The sequence below is a fragment of the Salvelinus fontinalis genome, chromosome 31 (genome assembly GCF_029448725.1).
Source record: "Salvelinus fontinalis isolate EN_2023a chromosome 31, ASM2944872v1, whole genome shotgun sequence".
Classification (NCBI taxonomy): Eukaryota; Metazoa; Chordata; class Actinopteri; order Salmoniformes; family Salmonidae; genus Salvelinus; species Salvelinus fontinalis.
The window spans coordinates 16558888-16581084 of NC_074695.1; the positions used below are offsets into that span (position 1 = coordinate 16558888).

General features: G+C 44.0%; 1 protein-coding gene across 8 annotated transcripts in view; it reads left to right on the forward strand.

Moving 5' to 3' along the window:
- Nucleotides 1–22197, forward strand: part of LOC129829661 (zinc finger protein 385A-like) — a 239581-nt gene that overhangs the window by 170861 nt on the left and 46523 nt on the right. For 7 of the 8 annotated variants that reach the window (XR_008755426.1, XR_008755427.1, XM_055891504.1 and 4 more), the window contains one exon: nt 10067–10177. Coding sequence is in view for 6 of the 8 variants with exons in the window: in XM_055891504.1 (XP_055747479.1) it covers nt 10067–10177 (111 nt within the window). In the remaining 2 variants the exon portion in view is untranslated. Of the gene's footprint in view, nt 1–8; nt 811–10066; nt 10178–22197 lie in introns of those variants that run through there. The other variant, XM_055891508.1, reaches the window with a different exon arrangement.

Below are 22197 nucleotides of genomic sequence, written 5' to 3' on the forward strand. Positions count from 1 at the left end.
TTAGCACTTATGTAAATTAAGTGGAATGCTATCCATTGGACTCTATTCTGATGGAGTCATTCCATTTGGGGTTAGGACCCTATGTTCAAAAGTAGTGCACTATAAAGGGAATAGGGTGCCATTTGGGACATACACTAGATGAGTGCTGATGTGTGTAATGAGGTTTCTCTGAGAGTGCTTGTGCTTCACATGGCCATGTGTTTACAACAGTTGGTGGTTAGTAGCACAGGATAGGCTGCATCTGGACAGATTGGAGGAGTTTGCATGTGATGGATAGAGAGAGAGTGTGTGTGAGAGAGGGAGAGAGAGAGAGGGTAGTATGAGAGTGAGTGAGTGAGTTAGTGAGACTGAGTGAATGAGTGAGTGAGTGAGGGAATGAGAGAGAGAGAGGGGCGTATGAGAGAGAGTGAGTGAGAGAGTGAGTGAGTGAGTGAGAGAGTGAGTGAGTGAGTGAGTGAGTGAGTGAGTGAGTGAGAAAGAGAGAAAGAGAGAAAGAGAGAAAGAGAGAAAGAGAGGCTGAGGAGTAGATAAGACAGACACTTGCTAGCTAGGTGATGTGTCAGTAGAGAAAAAACAGAGACGTTCCTTATGGCAAAAACTACTACTTCAAACACTGGAGCTACATAGAGATACAAGACAGAAGGATAAGAGACAGAAAGGAAGAAAAGAGAGAGAGATGGATGGAAAGCACCACTAGATACATTAACTACTGAGCTTATACCAGAGTGAAGAGACAGAGACACACTCCCTCAGTGTGTCTCTGGAACCATGCAGCTTAAAGATCCAGCCGACTCAGAACAGGAGAAGAGGGTGAGTATAGAACCAGAAGCAGCAATAGTGTTGAATACAGAGAGATATGGGACAGAGGGGAGGGATTTCATGTTGAGATACTCTAAGCCTGGACAGGACTCAAAAGCAGAAACTTCGGTACACACACGCATGCACACACACACACACACACACACACACACACACACACACACACACACACACACACACACACACTTGCACGCCGGCGGGCACACACGCAAACACACACACACACGTTGGGCTTCAGAGGATGTTTCGTCTGGCATAGTGGAGTTGTTGCTCCTCTTGTCACAGCATGAAACAGAGCAGTGTATAGTTGGAATGTTTGTTTAGTGCCACAGCTGAAACATTTCATCTTTCACGGCAATGATAAACACACACTTCAGAGAGAGAGGGGAGAGAGACATAGAGGGAAAGAGGATGAGAAAGAGAAAGAAAGAAAGAAAGAAAAGAAGTGGAGAGAGAGAGAGAAAGAAACACAGCGAGAGAGAAAAGTGAGAAAAAACCTTGGTTCTTATTGTGGTGCATGCAGTTGTTTCGTGTTGTGTGTTTGAGAGATGTGTGGTATGCTGCTGTCTGGGCTGTGTGTTTGAGAGATGTGTGGTATGCCGCTGTCTGGGCTGTGTGTTTGATAGATGTGTGGTATGCCGCTGTCTGGGCTGTGTGTTTGAGAGATGTGTGGTATGCTGCTGTCTGGGCTGTGTGTTTGATAGATGTGTGGTATGCCGCTGTCTGGGCTGTGTGTTTGAGAGATGTGTGGTATGCTGCTGTCTGGGCTGTGTGTTTGAGAGATGTGTGGTATGCTGCTGTCTGGGCTGTGTGTTTGAGAGATGTGTGGTGTGCTGCTGTCTGGGCTGTGTGTTTGAGAGATGTGTGGTATGCCGGTGTCTGGGCTGTGTGTTTGAGAGATGTGTGATATGCTGCTGTCTGGGCTGTGTGTTTGAGAGATGTGTGGTATGCCGGTGTCTGGGCTGTGTGTTTGAGAGATGTGTGGTATGCCGCTGTCTGGGCTGTTTTACAGACATTGTTGTGATTCTGTTTTCTGTTGAATGACCAATCAGCAGTTGAAACAATAGCAAAGCTCACTCAATGTCACCGTTTCAGTAAAAACATGAGGGATGAAGCTGGAGAAATGTAATCACTCTCAAATTCATAGACAGAGCTGCGGATGCATGGACTGACCATTCATGATATCAACATTATAGTTTTAACTATGTTTTGAGGCTGTACAGTATTTGTTTACATTTACTTTCTTTACAAACATTGGCGTTAAACAAGTTAATAGATTTGGTTCTGATGGGGTACAACAATTAAACTAAGCTCATGAGGCCTTTATAAGTTAAGAATTAATTGGTACATATCATTAATTTATACTGCTAATTGTCCCTTTAAAACACACTATTAGGAGAAGAGAGGTGTGTTGGACTGTTCTTGTGCTGTGTCTGAGTGAGTGAATGATGCCCCTTTATGGTGTGTGTGTGTGTGCTCGTCAGTGGAGGCTGCTAAGGGGAGGACGGCTCATCATAATGGCCGGAACGGAGAAAATGGAATGGCATCAAACACCTGGAAACCACTCTTTCTGGACAAAGGTTTTACTGGAGATCAGAGGGCAGTGGAGCAGTGACTGAGAAGTCCCTGTTGACTTGAGCACTGTTTGACAGTACCTCCACCCAGACGTAGTGAAGAGAAGTGGAGCACCACCCAAAATACTTGCCTGGACTCAGTGACTCAACCCCCACAGTACTGTTCTGTTAAGCTCTCATTAAACTGCACATACGCACGCACATACACACACACACACACACGCACACGCACACGCACACGCACACGCACACGCACACGCACACGCACACGCACACACACACACACACACTGACGACAGCTTTGTTCATGTGTGAGGGTTACATATGCATTTGGTGGCAGTGGTGTTGTTTTTATTTGTAGGGTACATGGCTATGAAACAGGATTAGTTTAGATCTGAGGTTTCTGTTATTTTAATACACATTATAGAGCATTTACCAATGAACAATGACCAAGCTGGCTGCAGGGGGTCGTATACTCCTGAAGGTCCAGGAACACTGTGTCATCATAGTCCAGCGTTACTGGCCGTTATCCATCCTCTCTTCCTGTGTGTTTCCATGTGGACAGCAGACCCAGAAAAGGCTTGGAGAGATGAGAGATGAGTTCTGGGAAATTGGAAGAGTGGGGTAGAGGGGGAGGGAGAAAGAGGGGGAGGGAGAAAGATGGGGAAGAGGACCAGAAGAGATAAGAATGTGAGATGTCAGAATGTCCGGCGCTGAGCCTGGTCCTCTCCTCTCCTCTCCTCTCCTCTCCTCTCCTCTCCTCTCCTCTCCTCTCCTCTCCTCTCCTCTCCTCTCCTCTCCCATACCCTGTCCTCTCTTCTGTCCTCTCCTCTCCTCTGTCCTCTCCTCCCCTCTCTCTACAGATGGTATCTGTCTGTGCTGTCACCCTGCTCCCTGTCTCTGCCTTCTCTCTCTCTGTTCCTCTTATCTGTTTAGTTTTTCCCTTTTTGTGTTGCCTGGTTACAGTCCCAGTGCAGATTTACAAATAGTTTTTGTTTGGCTTAAGAGCGTATTCATTTCAGCCTCTCCCCTCGGCCGTCTCTCCCCTCGGCCGTCTCTCCCCTCAGCCGCCTCTCCCCTCGGCCGCCTCTCCCCTCAGCCGCATCTCCCCTCGGCCGTCTCTCCCCTCGGCCGTCTCTCCCCTCGGCCGTCTCTCCCCTCGGGCCGCCTCTCCCCTCGGCCGCCTCTCCCCTCGGCCGCCTCTCCCCTCGGCCGCCTCTCCCCTTGGCAGGCCTCTCCCCTCGGCCGTCTCTCCCCTCGGCCGTCTCTCCAGCCAACTTAAGCAGTTTTTATACGTGGCTCGCTCTGGCCGTAAGACAATGAGAAGAAACGTATGGTTATCATCTAAATGTATAATCTAAAAGGAGTTTGTTTTTTACACTCTAGTTGAGAGAGATTTATGTCTCAGTAACTGTCTGAGTAACTCAAGGTTTTAAAATTATTTTTACGAAGACATGTCAAGGAATGGAAATGTAATTCAAAACGGTCTAATAAAGTTTTATTTTGTCCGGTGAAGCTGCGTGCCAGTGCTACAGCGTAGGCTGCACAAAATGAAGTGCTAGACCGTTGGCTCTGCTTGGTCGAAATCCACACCCGCGATGTATCATCTGCTAATGCTGTCAATTAAATATGAGCCCAAGAATAAATGATGGTTCAGATAAGGGTTGTGGACTCTGTTCAGTTCAGAGACCACAGGACAGGCTGACTGGATTTCCTGTCTCTTTGTGTCTGGGACTGTGGTTTAACTAGGGACTTATTCTCCTGCACAGCGTTGTCCTGGAGCTAAAGCTAGTCAGTTCCATTTATGCTGAGGGGCCTTATAGGCCTAACATCCTCATGATGGACACCCCAGCTGAAACAATTCACGTGCGGTCACTCACTCATAAAGCAGCTGCACCAGCCCACATAGCTTTCAAACCATTGAAGTGTATATTAGGCACCAAACTGAAGATGACGAACTGAAACAGAGAAGCACTAACTCATTTAAAATGTTCTTGCGCTGTACCCAATGAAAACTTGCTTGATTGGTCGATGTCCTCATTGTGGTTTTACAAATGTGTTTAATACATTTTATGTACACACTTATATTTATGAAATGCACATTGTTATATTTGGTAACACTTATTTCCCTTGACTACAACCCTCCGATAGGCCAATATGCAAAGCGTTAACCTGTCTAGGACTGGGTCCCCCCACCCCCACTGAAAAGGCAGAGCCGCGAAATTAAAAAAAAAAATATTTTTTAAATATTGAACTTTCACACATTAAAGTCCAATACAGCTAATGAAAGACACAGATCTTGTGAATCCAGCCAACATGTCCGATTTTTAAAATGTTTTACAGGGAAGACACAATATGTAAAGATGTAAATCTATTAGCTAAACACATTAGCATAATCCACCATCTTTTCTTTGTCCACCAACACCAGTAGCTATCACCAATTCGGCTAAACTAAGAAATTGATAGCCACTAACCAAGAAAAAAGCTCATCAGATGACAGTCTGATAACATATTTATGGTATAGGATAGGTTTTGTTAGAAAAATGTGCAAATTTCAGGTAGATGTCATAGTTTACAATTGCACCCACCGTCACAAATGGACTAGAATAATTACAATGAGCAACGTGTTTACCTAACTACTAATCATCAAACATTTCGTAAAAATACACAGCATACACTAATCGAAAGACACAGATCCTGTGAATACAGACAATATTTCAGATTTTCTAAGTGTCTTACAGCGAAAACACAATAAATCGTTATATTAGCATAGCACATGTGCAAACATTACCCCAGCATTGATTCTAGCCAAAGAGAGCGATAACGTAAACATCGCCAAAATATATTAATTTTTTCACTAACCTTCTCAGAATTCTTCAGATGACACTCCTGTAACATCACATTACAACATACATATACAGTTTGTTCGAAAATGTGCATATTTAGCCACCAAAATCATGGTTAGACAATGACAAAAGTAGCCCAGCTGGTCAGAAAATGTCGTGCGCCATATTAGACAGTGATCTAGTCGTATACATAAATACTCATAAACGTGACTAAAAAATATAGGGTGGACAGCGATTGATAGACAATTTAATTCTTAATACAATCGCGGAATTACATTTTTTAAATTATCCTTACTTTTCAATACAGTTTGCGCCAAGCGAAGCTACGTCAAAAAAGATGGCGTCCTAAGCCACTAACATTTTTCGACAGAAACACGATTTATCATAATAAATTGTTCCTACTTTGAGCTGTTCTTCCATCAGAATCTTGGTCAAAGAATCCTTTCTTGGGTCTAATCGTCTTTTGGTCGAAAGCTGTCCTCTTGCCATGCAGAAATGCACATTGCGCTCGGCATGAACTGGAACGGTGCCCAGAGATTCACAGTGGCTCAGAAATAAATGTCCCAAAATCGCACTAAACGGATATAAATTGCTATAAAACGCTTTAAATTAACTACCTTATGATGTTTTTAACTCCTATAACGAGTAAAAATATGACCGGAGAAATATAACTGGCTACACTAATGCTTGGAAAAACAGTAGGTCGGTATCCTCCGCGCGCCTGACGCACCTAGAAAAGAGTTCCTACCTACAGGATTTTTTCATTTATAGTGGCTGTGATTGGGCAATCGATACCATTCAAAGCGTCATCACGTAAAGGCATCCAGGGGAAGACGTAAGCAGTGTCCGTATACTCATAGGAATAACAGTGGCCTTAAAACTGACTCCAGAACAGGGGCCAAAATGTGTGAAATCTGACTCCATGTCAGGGAAATTGCTGTAGAATGAGTTCTGTTCCACTTAGAGACAAAATTTCAACGGCTATAGAAACTATAGACTGTTTTCTATCCAATAATAACAATAATAAGCATATTGTACGATCAAGAATTTTGTAGGAAGCCGTTTCAAAAATTACACGATTTCCATAAATAGTGACAACAGCACCCCCTAGCCTTAACAGGTTAAAGAGCAGTGACACTGTCAAGAGCAGTGTGTGGGTTTCTTCTCTGTTCTCATCTTATTCAACTGCTACCATGCACCTGCAACAAAGATGTGCGAGTGCCTTTTGAATTTTGGAAGAAAACAGACTGAAACAGGGAGGTACTACCTAATTTTCCATTGCAAAATGTTTTAACGCGTTTTCGATTGTGTGACCTAAAATGACCCTGGCCATTCTTCTCTGCTATTTTGTTGTATTTCTTATTCCGGATCCCCGTTAGCCAAGGCAGCAGCTGCTCCTCCTGGGTTTCAATCAAAGTTACATACAATAAAACAATGCATAACACAACACATTATTACACACTACTCTAGCACAACATATCTACAATACAACACATTATTACACACTACTCTACCACAACATATCTACAATACAACACATTATAACACACTACCACAACATATCTACAATACAACACATTATTACACACTACTCTACCACAACACATTATTACACACTACTCTACCACAACATATCTACAATACAACACATTATTACACACTACTCTACCACAACATATCTACAATACAACACATTATTACACACTACTCTACCACAACATATCTACAATACAACACATTATTACACACTACTCTACCACAACATATCTACAATACAACACATTATTACACACTACCACAACGTATCTACAATACAACACATTATTACACACTACTCTACCACAACATATCTACAATACAACACATTATTACACACTACTCTACCACAACATACCTACAATACAACACATTATTACACACTACTCTACCACAACATATCTACAATACAACACATTATTACACACTACCACAGCATATCTACAATACAACACATTATTACACACTACTCTACCACAACATACCTACAATACAAAATCAATAATACAGAAAAATAACAATATTAAATGTATGTGTGTGTACAGTGTGTTAGCATGTGTTTGCGAATGCAGGTGTAAGTGCCTGTGTGTGTGTGTGTGTGTGTGTGTGTGTGTGTGTGTGTGTGTGTGTGTGTGTGTGTGTGTGTGTGTGTGTGTGTGTGTGTGTGTGTGTGTGTGTGTGTCTCTTCACAGTCCACGCTGTTCCTTAAAGTGTAGTTTTATCTGTTTTTTAAAATCTGATTTTACTGTTTGCTGAGTAACATGATGTGGAATAGAGTTCCATGTAGTCATGGCTCTATGTAGTACTGTGCGTTTTCCGTGGTCTGTTTTGGACTTGGGGACTGTGAAGAGACCTCTGGTGGTATGTCTTGTGGGGTATGTATGGGTGTCTGAGCTGCTCTGTGATTTCAACATGTCGAGCAGTGATGCAGTTTCTCCTCCACCATTATCCAGGAGAGACTGATATGCATATTATCAATGCTGGCTCTCTGTGTACATCTAAGGTCCAGTGGTGCTGCTCTGTTCCGTGCTAATTGTCATTTGCATGTGTCCCTCTCTGTGACACCCGACCATATGACTTGACAGTAGCCCAAGTGTGACAACACTAGGGCCTGTAGTACTTGCTTTGTTGATAGTTTTGTCAAGAAAGCAGAGTAACACTTTATTATGGATAGACTTCTCCTCATCTTAGTTACTGTTGTAACAATATGTTTTGACCATGACCGTCTACAATCCAGGGTTACACCAAGCAGATAAGTCACCTCAAATTATTAATTACAACATTTAGTTGAGGTTAGGGTTTAGTGAAATGATTTGTCCAGTGACTAGCCCAGTGTCTAGTCCAGTGACTAACCCAGTGTCTAGTCCAGTGTCTAGTCCAGTGTCTAGCCCAGTGTCTAGTCCAGTGTCTAGTCCAGTGTCTAGCCCAGTGTCTAGTCCAGTGTCTAACCCAGTGTCTAGTCCAGTGTCTAGCCCAGTGTCTAGCCCAGTGTCTAGTCCAGTGTCTAACCCAGTGTCTAGCCCAGTGTCTAGTCCAGTGTCTAGTCCAGTGTCTAGTCCAGTGTCTAGTCCAGGGTCTAGTCCAGTGTCTAGTCCAGTGTCTAGCCCAGTATCTAGTGTCTCTCCATGTGTGTGTGTGTGTGTGTGTGTGTGTGTGTGTGTGTGTGTGTGTGTGTGTGTGTGTGTGTGTGTGTGTGTGTGTGTGTGTGTGTGCAACAGCCAAGCAGACCTAAGCATTATTTGACAACTGTTAAAGTACTACAGCTGTCATTACACTCTATGTCATACCTGAAAGACTCCATACAGCTCTGAGACTCCAAAAAGCTCTACCATTGTGTTGCTGAGTTATAGTGTTGCTGCAAATGTACATTGTCCCAGGGGTGTTGGCAGTCATAATGTAAGTAACCTAATGTATGTCCCTCTAGATCCCCTGAATGCCTCTGTCAGTTCTACAGCTGTTGTCAGCAGTAATCGTGTGCCTCTGAACCTGAGTTATACTGCTAGCCCTAGTCTGAAGCCCACTGTGTGAAGTTTACCCTGCAGCTCAAACAGAAATATCAGCTCAAACAGAAATATCACTGTCATGTCTACCTCTGATAAGCCTCTCAGTAAAGCAATAATAACAATCAAGAATCATAGAAAATAACTAAAAATAGCCCACATTAACACATGTAGCCTAAGAAACAAGGTTCATGAAATCGATAACATGCTAGTAAGAGATAATATTCATATACTGACTAATAGATTCACCTTCCTCACCTGAAGTCTATTCTTGTGGGAAGTTGCTGTAGACCACCAAGTGCTAACAGTCAGTATCTGGATAATACTGTATGTGTGAAATGCTTGATAATTTATGTGATATCAACAGAGAAGTATATTTTCTGGGTGATCTACATTTTGACTGGCTTTCATCAAGCTGCCCACTCAAGAAAAAGCTTCAATCTGTAACCAGTGCATGCAACCTGGTTCAGGTAATCAGGCAACCCAACAGGGTATTTACAAATGTATTGATCACATCTTTACAAACCCGGCTAAAACATCTTAAATTACATTTGGGCAAAAAGGCGAACTCGGCTCCATCATTCATTGAATCAGAAGGCTCATTCATCATTAAAACCCCACTGATATATAACTACTTTAATTATATATATTTTTTAACTTAGGCATGACATGACAACCATGACAACAACAACTTCTGAACCTATACATCCATATATAACTGACCAAATTATGAAAGGCAAGCATTGTAAATTTGAATTATGTAAAGTGAGTGTGGAAAAGGTAAATGTTTTGTTATTGTCTATCAACAATGACAAGCTATCTGGGTCTTGACAACCAGGATGGAAAATTATTGAGGATGAAAGCAGATTATATTGACACTCCTATTTGTCATCTCTTCAATCCAAGCCTACAGCAAAGTGCGCGTCCTCAGGCCTGGAGAGAAGCAAAAGTCATTCCGCTAACCAAGAATAGCAAAGCACCGTTTACTGGCGCAAACAGACAACCCTGTTACCAACCCTTAGTAAACTTTTGGGAAAAAATGTGTTTGAACAGATACAATGGTATTTCACAGTAAACTATTGCACAACAGACTTTCAGCACACTTATAGTGAAGGGCATTCAACATGTACAGAACTTACACAAATGACCGATGACTTGCTGAGATAAATGTATAATAAGAAGATTGTAGGAGCTGTTTCTAACATTATCAATCATAATCTGTGGCGTTACATCCCCTGCTATATTGTGGAATGAGAGTTGAGAGTCCTCCCTCCCTCTTGCTCCCTCTCAGATGGACCCAGTGCAGAAGGCGGTGATCAACCATACCTTTGGCGTTCCACTGGTGAAAACCAAGAGGCCAATCATCTCTTGTAACGTCTGCCAGATACGCTTCAACTCTGAGGTACAGAACAGCTCCGACCAACACCCACAATACTCACTCTAACTGTAACCCTGTAACGTCTGCCAGATTCCTTCAACTTTGAGGTACAGCACACTATAGAACTTCTGACATACTCACTCCAACCCTGTAACCTTCAACTCCTTCCACAACTCACCATACAGGACAGCTTCTACCACAACCCACCATACAGGACAGCTTCTACCACAACCCACCATACAGGACAGCTAGTACCACAGCACACCATACAAGACAGCTACTACCACAACTCACCATACAGGACAGCTACTACCACAACCCACCATACAGGACAGCTACTACCACAACTCACCATGCAGGACAGCTAGTACCACAGCACACCATACAGGACAGCTACTACCACAACCCACCATACAGGACAGCTACTACCACAACTCACCATAAAGGACAGCTACTACCACAACTCACCATACAGGACAGCTACTACCACAACTCACCATAAAGGACAGCTACTACCACAACTCACCATACAGGACAGCTACTACCACAACTCACCATAAAGGACAGCTACTACCACAACTCACCATACAGGACAGCTACTACCACAACTCACCATACAGGACAGCTAGTACCACAGCACACCATACAGGACAGCTACTACCACAACCCACCATACAGGACAGCTACTACCACAACTCACCATACAGGACAGCTACTACCACAACCCACCATACAGGACAGCTACTACCACAACTCACCATACAGGACAGCTACTACCACAACTCACCATACAGGACAGCTACTACCACAACTCACCATACAGGACAGCTACTACCACAACTCACCATACAGGACAGCTACTACCACAACTCACCATACAGGACAGCTACTACCACAACTCACCATACAGGACAGCTACTACCACAACTCACCATACAGGACAGCTCCTACCACTATATACACTCTGTTTAGATGGCTATTTTTCTTTTTGCTATTCTGTATCTCTTTGTTTATTTCTCTGGGGGAAAAAGTGGTGACACCATGGAGGTGATGTGTATATCTATTTGTGTTTCTGTCGTATTTGGTGCTTCTGTTTGTGTTATGTTTGTGTTATGTTATGGCTTGGCTTGGCAGTGGGGGCCTCATTGGAATCTGTTTTTTCGAGCCCAAGTGAGAGTTGTGTGTGAGATGTAGTACAGCAGAAATGGGTTCAACTACAATATGAAATATTTGAATGTGTTTGCTGTAGCCTGCCTGGCGTGCAAGATGGGAAGGATTTTATATTTTGGGGACTTTTCTATTGATTCCAATGCAACAGGTAAGCTCAATCAAGCACAGATAAACAAGTTTAAATGATTTCTAATAGTATTTGAACCCATGTCTGTAGTACAGTACTGAAGTTATGACCCTAGAGTGTTGCTAGGCAATTGTTTTGTTTAAACTTTATTTATCCAGGCGAGTCAATTAAGAAGAACAAATTCTTATTTACAATGACGGCCTGGCAAAGAGACAGCAAGCTTAGCGCATGACATAGGATTTTCCTCCACATTTCAAAAGGATTTTCTCTCCCCCAGATCAACATGGGAAAGTTGATTTAGGATGTTCTTGGGGGTATGGAAACTGATTTCACATAAGCATACCCAATGACATTGATGTCTAGGGAGGCAGGTAGCCTAGTGGTTAGAGCGTTAGGCCAGGAACTGAAAGGTTGCTGGTTTGAATCCCAGAGCCAACAATGTGCCCTTGAGCAAGTCGTTCTGGATAAGAGCATCTGCTAAAATGTTAAAAAATCTGTGTTGCAAAAGGCACCCTATGAAGTGCACTATTTTGGACCAGGGCCCATAGGAGATAGGGTACCATGTCACACATGACATCTCTCTGTGCAGCAGCATCAGTTTTTTTAGACCACCTTCTCTTCTATAGTCTGATTAATGTGAATCATCCACTCTGCTAAAAACAGCATTTTCATCTGTCAACCCATATGGTATAGTTTATCTCCGGGTGTTTTTAATGTGCAAAAGCAAAACATAGGGTATAGGTTTATCTGGATGTGTAATGTTGTAATGCAGTGTGCATGAATGCAACATATGTTTTTTTTAAAGCAAAAAAAAAAAGTTGGTATAATGTCTCGTATCACCAACATTCTCTGAATGCTTTAGAAGGCCTCTCTTTATCTTACTGTAGCAAATCACACTATCACTGTATCCATCAGTAGAAAGTCCCTTTAGTCTGTTGGCCTACAGCGGAGTATTGGACCTTGGCTGTTATGGGCATAGTATCCTGTGGCATATATAAGTCAGACGCAGATTGTCCTGCTGCACACAAAACCACACCCAGGCTAGGGAGTGTCCCATAACACACCAAGAGGGAGTGTCCAGTAACCCACATCTAGTATTACTGAACAGGCTACAATCATGGCCTCTGTGTGGTTTTTGCGGTGGAGAGCTGGTTTCTTCTAGGCAGCAGGAGAAATATCCCGTAGCCAGATAGCATTCGCTATATATTATCGTTCAGTTTGGCCCCTAAGACGAGGTTCCGATCTCATTCCTGGTACTCATAAAACAAAAATACCAACTCATCCAATGGCATAAATCAATTGTCAACTCCAGATACTCCCATCTCAAGTAAAGCCCCTTCTTGACCCCACTCCTGGACAAGCTCACTGAGGGGAGTGAGCCTCTATGTCATACACTAACCCAGGATAAGTGCAACATCAGAGATGACATACAATGGTTCCAGACACTACCACACACATCCCTCAATGCCAAAGGAGGGAGTGACTGGCGCACAGACATTGTTGAGACAAGTAATTGGTTCCCCATTAATCACACCATCCCTTCACATGGTTTAAGAATAGGTAAAGACACGTTCACATATGAAGACAATGTTCCCTCCTGTCCTCTGCCCTTTCTGACATTCTGCATCGCACCAGGGACATGTGAAAGACAAGCTTGACCTCTCCCCTCTCTGGGCCCCAGGTGACTGAGCCCCAGCTGAGGGAAGAAGTGCAACTGCCAACACCAGAGTCCAAAGGGATACATTCTAATAACAAGTATATCACAAAAGCATATTATGCAGATAAGACATCTTAATTATCTATGTTACACAACTCATTCGGATTCTTCCGCCACAAGCTTCCCCAAGTTACATGTCTCCCAGAGCCATATATACTATGTCTGTCATTTGCTGATGCCTTCCACATAATGTAAATATGTTCCTGCTCCTGCAGGGCCCAGGTTCCATGCTGGGTATAAGCTCACTGTTTATAGCTCAGAACGGGACCTCTCAGCCATTCAAGTATGACACATAAACATGCTGGTAAATATTGACACCGACCAGTAAAGAGCTACGTAATCTACCTCTGGTTGGCCAACTATGACCCCCGATCCACAGCTAGCTCGGAAAGGGACCTGAGAAGGATTTCAGCACCCCAGTCACCCTCAGCGCCAGCCTCTGCAAAGCTCCCCACCCCTACCCTACACTACACTGCACTAAACTACCTTACCATACCCTACACTACTCTACACTACCATACCATACATCACCATACTCTACCCTACTCTACACTACCATACCATACCATACCCTACCCTACCCTACCCTACTCTACACTACCATACCATACCATACCCTACCCTACTCTACACTACCATACCATACCATACCCTACACCAGCCCTACTCTACACTACCATACATCACTATACCCTACCCTACTCTACACTACCATACCATACCATACCATACCCTACCCTACTCTACACTACCATACCATACCATACCCTACACCAGCCCTACTCTACACTACCCTACTCTACACCACACCACCCTACTCTACACCACACTACCCTACTCTACACCACACCACCCTACTCTACACCACACCACCCTACTCTACACCACACTACCCTACTCTACACCACACCACCCTACTCTACACTACCCTACCCTACTCTACACCACACTACCCTACTCTACACTACCATACCCTACCCTACTCTACCCTACCCTACCCTACCCTACCCTACTCTACACTACCATACCATACATCACCATACCCTACCCTACTCTACACTACCATACCATACCATACCATACACCAAGCCTTCTCTACCCTACCCTACCCTACCCTACCCTACCCTACCCTACCCTACCCTACCCTACTCTACACTACCATACCATACCATACCATACCATACACCAGCCCTACTCTACCCTACTCTACACTACCCTACTCTACACCATACTACCCTACTCTACACTACCATACCATACCATACCCTACACCAACCCTACTCTACCCTACCCTACCCTACTCTACACCACCCTACCCTACCCTACTCTACACCACCCTACCCTACCCTACTCTACACCACCCTACCCTACTCTACTCTACACTATCATATCATGTCTGTGCAATGTCTGTGCACCACACTACCCTACCCTACAATACAAGACACTCCCCTAAAATACAAGACACTACCCTAACCTACACTACCCTACAATACAAGACACTCCCCTAAAATACAAGACACTACCCTAACCTACACTACCCTACAATACAAGACACTAACCTACTCTACACTACAAGACACTACCCTAACCTACACTACCCTACAATACAAGACACTAACCTACTCTACACTACAAGACATTACCCTAACCTACACAACCCTACAATGCAAGACACTCCCTACAATACAAGACACTCCCTACAATACAAGACACTCCCCTAAAATGCAAGACACTAACCTACTCTACACTACCCTACACCACCATTCGCTACTCTACACAACACTACCATACACTACAATACCATACACTACACTACCCTAAACTACACTACTCTACACAACACTACCCTACCTTACCCTACACTACCCTACTCTATTCTACCCTACCCCACCACACCCTACACTACACTACCCTACTCTACCCTACACTACACTACCCTACAGTCGTGGCCAAAAGTTTTGAGAATGACACAAATATTAGTTTCCACAAAGTTTGCTGCTTCCGTGTCTTTAGATATTTTTGTCAGATGTTACTATGGAATACTGAAGTATAATTACAAGCATTTCATACGTGTCAAAGGCTTTTATTGACAATTACATGAAGTTGATGCAAAGAGTCAATATTTGCAGTGTTGACCATTCTTTTTCAAGATCTCTGCAATCCGCCCTGGCATGCTGTTAATTAACTTCTGGGCCACATCCTGACTGATGGCAGCCCATTCTTGCATAATCAATGCTTGGAGTTTGTCAGAATTTGTGGGGTTTTGTTTGTCCACCTGCCTCTTGAGGATTGACCACAAGTTCTCAATGGGATTAACGTCTGGGGAGTTTCCTCAAAATATCAAAATATCAATGTTTTTTTCCCCGAGCCACTTAGTTATAACTTTTGCCTTATGGCAAGGTGCTCCATCATGCTGGAAAAGGCATTGTTCGTCACCAAACTGTTCCTGGATGGTTGGGAGAAGTTGCTCTTGGAGGATGTGTTGGTACCATTCTTTATTTATGGCTGTGTTCTTAGGCAAAATTGTGAGTGAGCCCACTCCCTTGGCTGAGAAGCAACCCCACACATGAATAGTCTCAGGATGCTTTACTGTTGGCATGACACAGGACGGATGGTAGCGCTCACCTTGTCTTCTCCGGACAAGCTTTTTTCGGATGACCCAAGCAATCGGATAGTGGATTCATCAGAGAAAATGACTTTACCCCAGTCCTCAGCAGTCCATCCCTGTACCTTTTGCAGAATATCAGTCTGACCCTGTTTTTCCTAGAGAGAAGTGGCTTCTTTGCTGCCCTTCTTGACACCAGGCCATTCTCCAAAAGTCTTTGCCTCACTGTGCATGCAGATGCACTCACTCCTGCCTGCTGCCATTCCTGAGCAAGCTCTGTACTGGTGGTGCCCCGATCCCGCAGCTGAATCAACTTTAGGAGACGGTCCTGGCACTTGCTGGACTTTCTTGGGCGCACTGAATTCTTCTTCACAACAATTGAACCGCTCTCCTTGAAGTTCTTGATGATCCGATAAATGGTTGATTTAGGTGCAATCTTCCTGGCAGCAATATCCTTGCCTGTGAAGCCCTTTTTGTGCAAAGCAATGATGACGGCACATGTTTCTTTGCAGGTAACCATGGTTGACAGAGGAAGAACAATGATTCCAAGCACCACCCTCCTTTTGAAGCTTCCAGTCTGTTTTTCTAACTCAATCAGCCTGACAGAGTGATCTCCAGCCTTGTCCCCGTCAACACTCACACCTGTGTTAAAGAGAGAATCACTGACATGATGTCAGCTGGTCCTTTTGTGGCAGTGCTGAAATGCAGTGGAAAGTCTTTTGGGGGATTCAGTTCATTTGCATGGCAAATTCATCTGATCACTCTTCATAACATTCTGGAGTATATGCAAATTGCCATCATACAAACTGAATCAGCAGACTTTGTGAAAATTTTATATTTGTGTCATTCTCAAAACTTTTGGCCATGACTGTACACTACACTACACTGCCCTACTCTACCCTACCTTACACTACCCTAAACTATACTACCCTACCCTACCCTACACTACCCTAAACTATACTACCCTACCCTACCCTATACTACCATACACTACACTACCCTACACCACACTACAGTTCCTTACGCTACACAACACCAAACTACACTACACTACCCTACACTATACTACCCTACCCTACCCTATACTACCATACACTACACTACCCTACACCACACTACAGTTCCTTACGCTACACAATACCAAACTACACTACACTACCCTACACTACTAACCCTACATTACCCTACAGTACCTTACCCTACACAACACGACACTACACTAAACCACTCTACCGTATACTACACTACACTACCCTATACTACACTACACTACCCTACACAACCCAACACCACACTACCATACACTACAATACCATACACTACACTACCCTAAACTACCATACCCTACCCTATACTACCATACACTACACTACCAGACACTACACTACCCTACACCACACTACACTAATCTACGCTACCCAACACTACCCAACACCACACTACCCTACACAACCCTACACTAACGTACCAAACACTACCCTACACTACCCTACACAACCCTACACTAACGTACCAAACACTACCCTACCCAACACTATATTATACTACACTACACTACACTACCCTACACTACCCTACACTACCCTACACAACCCTACACTAACGTACCAAACACTACCCTACCCAACACTATATTATACTACACTACCCTACACTACCCTACACTACCCTACACAACCCTACACTAACATACCAAACACTACCCTACCCAACACTATATTATACTACCCTACACTACACTACCCTACACTACCCTACACTACACTACCCTACACTACACTACACTGCCTACTCTACACTACCCTATTCGACCCTACACTACACTACACTGCCCTACTCTACACTACCCTATTCGACCCTACACTACACTACACTACACTACACTACCCTACGCTACCCTACCTTTCCCAACACCTCATTACAAGAAACTACCCTACACTACCTTACACTACCTTACAGTACCTTACAGTACCTTACAGTACCTTACCCTACACAACACCACATCACACTACACTAAACCACTCTCCTGTGTACTACACTACACTACACTACCCTACTCAACACTACCCTATACTACGCTACGCTACCCTACTCTATACTACACTACACTACACTACCCAACACTACACTACCATACACTACAATACCATACACTACACTACCTAAACTACACTACTCTACCCTATACTAAAATACACTACACTACACTAATCTACACTACACTACCAAACACCACACTACCCTACACTACCCAACATCACACTACCCTACACTAACCGACACTAACCTAACAAACACTACCCTACACAACACTACCCAGCACTACACTACCCAACACTATACTACACTACACAACACTACCCTACACAACACGTCACTACCCTACATTACCCTACATTACCTACACTAACCTACTCAACACTACTCTACCCAACACTACCCAACACTATCCTACACTACCCAACACTTCACTACTCTACACAACACTACCCTACACTACAATACCCAAAACTACACAACTGTACACAACTCTACCCAATCCTACCCTACACTACACTACACTGCCCAACACTACACTACACAACCCAACACTACACTACACTAAAATACACTACCCAGCACTACACTACACTACCCAGCACTACACTACACTACCGTAAACTACACTACACTACCCACCACTACCCTACACTACCCAACACTACCCTAACCTACACTATCCTACCCAACACTACACTACTCTACACAACTCTACCCAAATATACACTACACTACCCAACTCTACACTACACTACAATACATTATCCAAACTACACTACACAACCCAACACTACACGAAATGACCCTAAACTACACTACACCACAGTACACTACACTACACCACCCAACACTACACTACACTACACTACAGTACCCTATACTACACTACACTACACTACACTACACAACCCAACACCACACTACCATACACTACAATACCATACACTACACTACCCTAAACTACCATACCCTACCCTATACTACCATACACTACACTACCAGACACTACACTACCCTACACCACACTACACTAATCTACACTACCCAACACTACCCAACACCACACTACACTACACTACCCTACACTACCCTACACTACCCTACACAACCCTACACTAACGTACCAAACACTACCCTACCCAACACTATATTATACTACCCTACACTACACTACCCTACACTACCCTACACTACACTACACTGCCTACTCTACACTACCCTATTCGACCCTACACTACCCTACACTACACTACACTGCCCTACTCTACACTACTCTATTTGACCCTACACTACACTACACTACACTACACTGCCCTACTCTACACTACCCTATTCGACCCTACACTACACTACACTACACTACACTACACTACACTACACTACACTACCTTACACTACCTTACACTACCTTACAGTACCTTACAGTACCTTACCCTACACAACACCACATCACACTACACTAAACCACTCTCCCGTATACTACACTACACTACACTACACTACCCTACACTACGCTACCCTACTCTATACTACACTACACTACACTACCCAACACTACCCAACACCACACTACCATACACTACAATACCATACACTACACTACCTAAACTACACTACTCTACCCTATACTAAAATACACTACACTACACTAATCTACACTACACTACCAAACACCACACTACCCTACACTACCCAACATCACACTACCCTACACTAACCGACACTAACCTAACAAACACTACCCTACACAACACTACCCAGCACTACACTACCCAACACTATACTACACTACACAACACTACCCTACACAACACGTCACTACCCTACATTACCCTACATTACCTACACTAACCTACTCAACACTACTCTACCCAACACTACCCAACACTATCCTACACTACCCAACACTACACTACAATACCCAACACTACACAACTGTACACAACTCTACCCAATCCTACCCTACACTACACTGCCCAACACTACACTACACTACACAACCCAACACTACACTACACTAAAATACATTACCCACACTAAACTACACTACCCAGCACTACACTACACTACCGTAAACTACACTACACTACCCACCACTACCCTACACTACCCAACACTACCCTAACCTACACTATCCTACCCAACACTACACTACTCTACACAACTCTACCCAAATATACACTACACTACCCAACTCTACACTACACTACAATACATTATCCAAACTACACTACACAACCCAACACTACACGAAATGACCCTAAACTACACTACACAACAGTACACTACACTACACCACCCAACACTACACTACACTACCCTACACTACACCACCCTACCGTATACTACACTACACTACCCTAAACTACCCAACACTTCCCAACACTACACTACACAACACTACCCAACACTACACTACTCTACCCAAAACGACCCAACACTAAACTACTCTACCCAACACTTCCAAACACTACACTACCCTACACTACACTACCCTACACGACACTACCCTATTATACTCTAAACTACACTACCCTACACTACACTACACTACCCTACACTACACTACCCTACACTACACTACCCTACACTACCCTACACTACACTGCACTACCCTATACTACCCTACACTACACTACACTACCCTATACTACACTGCCTTTCCCAACACCTCATTACACCACACTACCCTACAGTACCTTACCCTACACAACACCACACTACACTAAACCACTCTACTGTATACTACACTACACTACACTACCCAACACTACACTACCCTGAACTACACTACACTAAACTACCAGGATGGATCTGACAACACAGACAGGTGGTGGTTTACATACTGTAACACACTCTGAATCTGTCATGGATCACAGCCAGAAGGGCCCATAGGGCAAGAGCCCATCCTCTGTTTCTGCATCATAGAACGCTAGTGCTGTATGACACACAACACCGTATATTACGCTATGGAAAATAGGTAGCACTGTGCCAAGGACTAGAGCTTTTTCCAGCAAGATAGTACAGTAGGTCAATTGGAAGCTATGACACTAACAGTTATGTCTTTATCTCTTAGATAAAACCTCACTTTTACTCAGACGAATGGCCTCTGAACATATTACCATATCACCATCAGTAGATGTTTCCTCATCCCCCCCCATCCAATCCATGCTCAAGTCAGCCAAGTAATTTCATGCTTCATTGCTGCATTCATATATTCATATTCCTCTCTTTCTCTCTCTCGCTGTCTCCATGTCTATCACTCCATCTCTCTCTCTCTCTCTCTTTCTTTCTTTCTTTCTTTCTCTTTATCTCTCTCTCCCTATCTTACTCTCTCTCTCTCTTTCTATCTCTCTTTATCTCAATCTCATTCTCTATCTCTCTTCCTCTCTCTCTTTCTCTTCACACAACATTATTTAGAGTATGGAAAGCCTCGAATTGGCTGCCACTACATATCATAAAATGCATTTGTCAAGGGCCAGGATTATGGCCCTGCTCTCTGACACCCCTGTTGCACTCTGGGTAAAGGACGAGAGGAGGGCGAGGTGAGAGGGGGGTGAGGAGGGGAGCAAAGAGATAGAGAGGGGGTGGTGCGTGTGCGTGTGTGCGTGCGTGCGTGCGCGTGTGCGTGTGTGCGTGCGTGCGTGCGTGCGTGCGTGCGTGCGTGCGTGTGTGTGTGTGTGTGTGTGTGTGTGTGTGCGTGTATAACCTTGCTGTATATTGCTGCAGGACAGGAGGGATTTCACAGGCTGGTGTTACACTGCATTGTTCAACGCCACTCAGTGCTGCAGCATGACCAAGTGGGTCCAGCTCCTCCCTCTCTCCCTCCTTCAGTCCCTCCGTCCCTCACTCCCTCCATCTCTCCCTCTCTCCCTCACTACCTCATCTCTCCGTCCCTCCGTCTATCCCTCACTCCGTCCCTCCCTCCCTCCTCTCTCTATGTTCATCTGGAGTTGCAGCTGTACTGTAATGTGTGTGCTTGTGCCACAGCTCTCCTCTCAGTATGCTTTAAGACACGTGGAGACCACAATCACTTCTCTCTATCACAGGTTGTTTCTATCTTACCTCTTAATAAGATATGCAGTTCTCTCTTTCTTTTTTCCTTTCTCTCTGCATGGTTCTTCACGCCCGTCTCCGTACCTCTTTTAGCAGCCTTCTTTCTATACCATAACTCCCATCCCCCTCTTTCTCTCTCCCTTCATTGTCTTTCAGCCCCCTTTATCTTTACATCCAGAAACACATGAGCTCCTGTAGAGGTTAAGAAAGCCTCCATCTCCATGTGTGTGCGTGTGTGCATGTGTGTGCGTGTGCGTGTGCGTGTGCGTGTGTGTGTGTGTGTGTGTGTGTGTGTGTGCACAAGCCTCCATCAGTGTTCTGCTCCACCA